Raw genomic sequence first — 8,177 nt, 5'->3', positions numbered from 1 at the left:
TTTCCTGAAACAAATGTACAAACAAAAATGATAAAATGGTATCTTTATTAAGATTCATCAAAATACTTTAAAATCAGTCTACATATGAATGAACATTCACAATGAAAACTCTTGAAACGGAAGTAAATATGTATCAGGAAGTACATTAAAAAAAAAATCAACCTCACCTTGTTTTTAAATTCTCCATTAAAAGCAAACTTGTTTTCTGGTTTTCCTTCTGGTACTTTATACAATCTAAACCAATTAAGCGTAGCCTCCAAGTAACCTGGTTTGTACTTCTTAACATCATTGATATCTGTGAGTGAAAAAACAAAGATTTTTCATTCAAAATAAAAAATAATTTAAGGATATAATATTGAACCCGAGGAGGCAGGAAAAATGGGTCTGGTCAAACTCTGCCGCTAAATAGCTGCATATTTGTTGACATGTAGAATATCACCTTCTGGACTTCCATTTTGTTTTCCCCCACGCATAAGAAACTATTTTCTCATTTCTATAAATATTTATTAACTAGCTTCAGACACTGTGTTGGGAGCTGGGAATAAGGAGCTGAGTGCAACCAAGTTCTTTTTCTCAAGGAGCTGAGAGACTGAGGCAAACCGATAACAGGCTTCAGGAAAGGGAAATCAGGCTTTAACGAAGATACCTACAAGAACAAAGAAGCGACATAAGAGAAAGTGAAAGAAAGCAGAAAGCATCCTAAAAGTGGGGTGCACATCACCAAGCTGACGGAGGGGCGGCAGAAGGTGTGGCACACATCAAAACAAGGAAGTTTGTTTTAGAAAATACAAACACAGGTACGGCATCATCTATAGGGTTAGGGCATCAGCTTTATCAAGTATCAGGTATGTTTTTTTCTCATTTATGCCAACTGTATCTGTTATTATAATTGGGAAACGTTATTAAATACCATAAATGTGAGTGCATTTAGCATTACAGTTAGTTGTTCTATAAAATTAAATCAAATTTATATATTTTAAACATTTTATTGTGGGTTGGCTAAAAGTTGATGGAGCAAAATAGTTTCCCTTTCAACAATTTATATATTTTGTTTTCTGACCTAAGTTGCAAATCCCCTCAGTATAAAATCCCTCTTCTCACTCCCTGGGCTCCCTGTTTCCATTTGCCTCTTTTCATTCGCCTCTCCTGCCTCTTTCTGCCCTAGGAACTTTGATTTTGGGAAAATGCTGCTGCCCGACTGGTCTTGTTTGGTACATTGCTCTGAGCAGATACTCCTCATAGGTGTGGCTGTTTACTTTTCAGGCCTAGTTTGTGGCTGGAAGGTGATCCACAGGAGAGGGCCAGAGGCAGTCTCAGAGCCAGAGGCAGTCTCAGAGCCATACTCATGGGGGCTGCCCCACTCATTTATTAGTCTAGTAAGTCTGCTTGTCTTTGCAATTTTGAATTTTGTTTGACATTTTTTCTCCCCCTCTGTTCAGGATCTTCCATTGTAATTCTGATCATAGTGGCTGACATTGGTGGCTGGGCACTAGACAGTTCTTCTGGTCTCAGGTGCACAGAGGTGTGGTTTGCACAATGCATTTGGACTAATAATTTCCTTGAGTCTAATTTCTTTCATTTTTCTTTGTGTAAGTTGGGAAAGACCAATCGTTGTACAGTGGATGGTCACGTACTGGCTGTTAAGAACCAGTTGCTATCATCAAAGTAGAATGTAGAACATTGTCTTTATGGACCATGTTATGCCCATTGACCTAGATGTCTCCTGACACTTTGGGTCTCAATCCTCAAGCTCACTGACTCAGTCTTTCAAGGTGTTTGGTTATGGCTAAGAAGAATACACAACTTTGTTCCCTGTATTCTCTACTATATACTTGGTATAATTGCAGTACCTATGAATATGTATGTAGACGTCTCTTCTCCCTATGTATGCTTTGGGTGTATTTGCACATGCCATCCCACACCCATTCAGCTTACATATTATCTATTTTATCTGCTTATCGGTTATTGCTTATTATTACAATAATTGCAGGATTGTATATGCAATAGTATTTATCATTAATGCATTTTGCTCTTATTGTACTTGGAAGCATTCTGAGCTGAGATCTCCTTTATCATGGATTGCCTTTCCCTTCACACTGGTAACCATCAAAGAGTGTTTTCTTGTGTGATAAACTGAAGACTTGGTAGAGTATATTTCGCCTTATTTCTAAAATTGCAACGCGGGGCATGGGAAACTAGCCCTATTTTGAGAAAGATCTCCATTTTACCAAAACAGAAATGTTTTCAAATACATTCTCCAGGTAGAAAATGTGCTCCCCCCACCCCCTACCCTCCATTAAGGAGCAGTTGTAAAGGAGCTACCATATAAGATGAATCATTCATGTGTCTGGCTGTTCCTTGAGCTGGAGGTTATCTGTAAATAAGACCAGTCAGAATCTATAGGCAAACCCGCCATAAAATGTAGCAACCCCGTGGGGAGGGCACAGGGCCGTTCGAGGTCAACTATCACTAGGTCACATCAGTGCAGAACAATATCTGCACAATCCTCCTATAGACAGGCACAAAACCCTCAAGAAAATAGCAATAAACTTGGAAAACTATAAAAAGGACAATATATCATGATAAGTGGGACTCCTTTTGAGAATGCCAGGCCTTTTCAAGTTGGAAAATCAATACGATTCGCCATATTGAGAGAACAAAGAAAAAAAATTCATGTAATCATCTCAATGAGCCATAAAAAGTAAATAAAAAAAGTAAATAAGCTTTAACATAAACCATCGTTGTACTTGATATTTTAAAAAATCAGCAAATTAGATGAGAAATTCTTGAGTTTAATAAGAGGCAGTACTCCCCCAAACCCAGAATTGGGCTGGGCAGAGCAGAGCTTTCCCCAGTGGGGGAGCATCTAGCAACTTGCTCTGAGTTAGTGCACCTAGTGGTGTCTCCTGGGAAGGTTCTTTCTGGCCACTGAATTTTTTCATAAAAGCAGTTTCGCTCCAACCTTGTTTTTGGTGACTGCTGATTTAAGAGAACAGCATCTGGCTGTCAATTTGTTTGCTGCTAGGGAAAAATGCTACACAAACTGTTGTGATGTTGAACACAGCTTACAAGGACAGCGCTATGGAAAAAACTCAAGTGTGTGAGTTTTTTCTCATTACAAAACAAGGTTAAATGACGATTGATGACAAACCTTGTTCTGGACCCCTGTCAACTTCTCAAATGGGTGAAAATGTCGACTCATGGTGCATCTGGAGTGCATTCCAGCATGTCACTGCCAATCAAGCTTTTTATTTAGAGGTTCAGAAAAGACTGCGTAAAAGTGTGTGACAAAAAAGCCCTGAATTATGGCAGACCGGGGACTGGTTGTGCCACGATGACAATGCACCTGCTCACTCAGCCATCTCACTGCACCAGTTTTTGGCAAAAACAGCATGCCTCTCTTTTCCCCTGCACCTGGCTCACCTGACTCCATGTAACTTCTTTTTGCTCCTGTGCATGAAGAGGGACGCCAAAGGACAGCAATTTGACTACATAGAAGAGGTGAAGAAAGAAACAGGGGGTGGTGGTGGTGGAGGGATCTCAGCCATCCAAACAGATGAGTTTGAAAAATGTTTCCAAGAATGGAATTGCAGATTTTACAACTGTATTAAGTGTAATGGAGAGTACTTTAAAAGTGATAAGGTTGTTTTGTAAAAAAATTTAAATACATAGCTTTGGGGGAAAAAAATCTGTTTTTTTTGTGTGTGGGGGGGTAATACCTGCTACTTATCAAAAAAAGAAAAGCAAGCAAAAAAATCTTACAGTCAACAATATGTGATAGCAGAAATTGGATCTTTCCCCTTAAAACTGGGAATAAAACAAGGCCATTTATTCTCACTGCTCCTACTTAACAGCCTAGCGGTGCAATAGGAAAGAAATAAAATGCAAAGACTGGAAAGGAGAAAATACAAATCTATTAATAAATGACATGCTTATGCATGAAGAAAATACCAGGAAATCTACACATGCATGCAAAACATAATCCTAGAGCAAATAAGTTAAATAATGCTATTAATAATAAACAATAAACAGAAATTTAAAATTTATGCAAGGTATAATTGACCATACTTCTAAAGATGTATTGAACTGGGCAAATCTATTGCCCAAAACTCTTTCAAGTTAAAAAACAAATGTCACTCCGAGGAGGAAAGCCAGGGTATTTCCAGTCACCTCATGTGTCACTGCAAGCTGGACAATGAATAAAGACAGAAGAATCGATGCATCTGAATATGGCATTGCTGAAGGACAAACAAATCTACCTCAGAAGAAATATAGACAGAATGTTCCTTAGAAGCAAGGATGGAGACACTTCTCACATACTTTGGACATGTTATCAGGAGGACCCAGTCCCTGGAGAGGACAGCATACTTGGCAAAGTAGAGAGTCAGCAAAAAAAAGAGGAAGACCTTCAATAAGATGGAATGATACAGTGGCTACAACAACGGACTCAAACATCACACTGGTTAAAGGGATGGCACAGGATGGGGCAGTGCTTTCTTCTGTTGTACATCAGGCCGCTATGGGTTGGAACTATCTCAACAATATATACACAACAATAAAATTATTCTGTCTCTTTAAATATAGCACGTAACTCTGTTCATCAAAGGCATAACATTAAAATCTAATAGTATGAATTTACTGTTTTTAATTTTAAAATAAATCTTAATTTAAAAATAAATTATTTTGTAAGTATACATTATGTTTTTTAGTAAATACTTACCAATGCATATTTCAGGGGGGAAAATCCTCCAAACACTGCCTTAGTAACATATGTAAAAAAATTAAGAGATTCCCCCCTACCCACCCTTTTCCCCTAGATATAGAGGCAGAAAGTAAACAAAACCTTTTCAGCTATAAGTATAAAACTGTGTGTACATTTTAACCCTAAGTGATTTATCAACAGCTCTGGTGGTTAGGCATTGGGCTACTAACCACAGCAGCTGCAACCCACCAGCTGCTTCACGGGAGAAAGTCATGGCTGTCCAGCCTTGTCTTGAAAACCATACAGGACTGACTTGATAGCAGTGGTTGGGGATTTTGGGGGAAGTATTATATATGCAGAATACAGAAACATTAAACCTATTATTGAGTTATAAGATAAATTCACACATTATACATAAAAGCTAAAAAAATACACGTATGTGTTCTAATACTACATTTGATTTTAATTTAGCAGAGTACTCTCCACTCAAATATACACTTTATGAACACTGCCTTATTTTTTTAATAGAGAGGCATTTACTAACTAAAAAAGAATGAGTTATTTTCTAATCTGGTATAATGATAATGTGTTGAGTTTCCACCTACAAGGTCAGCGGTTTGAAACCACCAGTCTGTCTGTGGGAGAAAGAGAAGGCTTTCTACTCCCTTAAAGAGTTACAGTCTTGGATGCTCAAAGGGGCAGTTCTTCTCTGTCCTATTAGGTGCTGTGAGTCAGCATCAATTTGATGGTAGTTTGGTTTCTTCGGAGAGGGCACTAGATATACAACTTTATATTTGATTCACACACTAATAAAGGACACTGTTAAATGTCATGCTACATTGACTATTAGGAAATTTTAAAATTTTGCAAAGAAAAGAAATGACCCTTATCAAAAGCATATCCCTGAACATCTGGATCAGTGCTACCATCATCAATGGAATATAGAACACGTAATGCTTTATACCAGTGGTTCTCAACCTCTGGGTCATGACCCCTGTAGGGGTCAAACGACCCTTTCACAGGGGTTGCCTAATCATAACATTAGCAAAATTATAGTTATGAAGTAGCAACAAAAATAATTTTATGGTTGAGGACGTCACCACAACACGAGGAACTAACTGTATTAAAGGAAGGTTGAGAACCACTGCTATATACAATTGTTCAGCCTTTCCATTTTTATCTACATTGTAAAATAATTTTCTACCTCCTTTTTTTGATGGTTTCCTAAATAGCCAAAGCAAAATCATAAGCATACAAAAAAAAGACAAAACCTGAATGTAAAGCAATTATAGATTTTAAAGGAAAATAATCATTTCAGAACTACTAATAACTATGGTTTGAGAGCTTAATTATCCTTACATTAATATAATAAGTCCACTGAGAGAAAAATGTATCCATAGTTTAAAAATATGACTCATTAGGCTAAGGAGATGAAAACACAGAATGACAAGCTTAATTAGAAATTTTTGAATAAAAAAATCAAAATTACAAAGTGGTATATTTTGACATATTAAACTCAAAGTTCCAAAGAGCTGAAAAGAATACATCTGTAACATTGAATAACAAGTATAACTCCTGTAAAAGGGGTCACACAAACAAGAAATTACTCTACTTTTAAAACAATTTTATAAAAAGTATAGCACTGGCAAATTGCGTGAAATAAGCTCACTTATAACCGAATTATTTCCAAATTAGAAAAGTTAATTAACCGACATTATATGGAGTCTATTTAAAGAATTTTTACATGACACTAAAGCTAATTATTTCTAAATAATCACAGTTTCATATAAACTCACTGGGATTTTTATAAGTTCGTTTATGAAGATCAAGGAGCCCTGGTAGAGCTGTGGGTTAGATGTTGTGCAGCTAACTGCAAGGTCAGTGGTCCAAACTCACCAGTCGCTTCAGGGCAAGAAGATGAGGCTGCCTGCTCCTGTAAAGATTTACAATCTCAGAAACCCTATAAACATTTGCTACGAGTGTTAAGTGACTTGATGGTAGTGGAGTTTGGTTTATTAAATTATAGCTAAAAAGTGAAATAGACAAGAATGATATAATATATTAAAAGTAAAATCTGAAAGCTCAATTTGTTATTCTCAGTACAGAGCCCATCATTTTAATTTAGGTTTACTTGATTTTTTAAATTTAGCTTTTAGTTTTTTAAATCATTTTATTGGGGGCTCATACAACTCTTATTGTAATCTATACATACATCCATTGTGTCAAGCCCATTTGTACATTTGTTGCCATCAACATTTTCAAAACATTTTCTTTCTACTTGAGTGCTTGGTATCAGCTCTTCATTTCCCCCCCTCCTTTCCCCACCTTGATAATTTATAAATAACTATTTTTTCATGTCTTATACTGACTGACATCTCCCTTCACTCACTTTTCTGTTATTTGTTCCCCTTGGGAGGGGGTTATAGTAGATCATTGTGATCCGTTCTCCCTTTCTCCTTCCCCTTCCCCTCCTGATATCGCTACTCTCAATATTGGTCCTGAGGGGTTTATCTGTCCTGGATTTTCTGTGTTTCCAGCTCTTATCTGTATCTATGTACATGCTCTGGTCTAGCCGGATTTGTAAGGTAGAATTGGGGTCATGTTAGTGGGGTGGAGGAAGCATTAAAGAACTAGAGAAAAGTTGTAGGTTTCATTGGTGCTATATTGCACCCTGACTGGCTTGTCTTTTCCTTGTGACCCTTCTGTAAGGGGACCTTTCTGTCCAATTGTCTACAGATGGGCTTTGGGTTTCTACTCTGTGCTCCCCCTCAGTCACATTGATATGATTTTTTTTCTGTGTCTTTGATGCCTGATACCCGATCTCATTGACACATGATCACACAGGATGGTGTGCTTCTTCCATGTGGGCTTTGTTGCTTCTCAGTTAGATGGCTGCTTGTTTATCTTCAAGCCTTTAAGATCCTAGATGCTATATCTTTTGATAGCCAGGCACCATCAGCTTTCTTCCCCACATTTGCTTATGTATCCATTTTGTCTTCAGTGATCGTGTTGGGAAGGTGAATATTACAGAATGCCGAGTTATTAGAAAAAAGTGTTCTTGCATTGAGGGAGTAACTCTTACAGTCTCATTTCTTATCACAAAAGATCTGTGGTCTGATGAAGTCATTCTTTTCAAGTGTGAGCAGGCTTTGGGATATGGAAATTGCAACTAATAAATATGAATTTGTATGCCAGATGCCAAAAAATTAGAAATTTGTGTCAACTGGCTTATAGGTTGTCTTCCTTGTCAGAAAAAATATTTGAGAAAAATTATTTTAGTGGCTATAGAATCAAATTTGATAATTGTAAGTAATATAGTAAGGTGGCCCTTATCCAAGCCATGGTATTTTCAATGGTCTCATATGCTCGTGAAAGTTGGACATTAATTATACAATGTATTACTCTAGGTACTTTAGAGAAACAAATCCACAGCAACTCATGTATAAGAGAGTTTTATGTAAAGAAAGTGTGCATC

At 37.2% G+C, this 8,177-nt stretch overlaps 1 protein-coding gene across 1 annotated transcript in view; it reads right to left on the bottom strand.

Annotated features, from left to right (window-relative positions):
- Positions 1 to 8,177, bottom strand: part of PPA2 (inorganic pyrophosphatase 2) — a 126,895-nt gene that overhangs the window by 29,223 nt on the left and 89,495 nt on the right. Inside the window, exon 8 of the mRNA XM_045284324.1 lies at positions 163 to 295. Coding sequence (XP_045140259.1) covers positions 163 to 295 — 133 coding nt within the window. The remainder of the gene's footprint in view (positions 1 to 162; positions 296 to 8,177) is intronic.

Source organism: Echinops telfairi, unplaced genomic scaffold (genome assembly GCF_000313985.2).
Source record: "Echinops telfairi isolate 266 unplaced genomic scaffold, ASM31398v2 ScPeMD7_7468;HRSCAF=8506_0, whole genome shotgun sequence".
In the NCBI taxonomy this organism is placed as follows: Eukaryota; Metazoa; Chordata; class Mammalia; order Afrosoricida; family Tenrecidae; genus Echinops; species Echinops telfairi.
The sequence above is the reverse complement of the archived record's forward strand: the minus strand, read 5'-3'. Positions and strand labels throughout refer to the sequence as shown.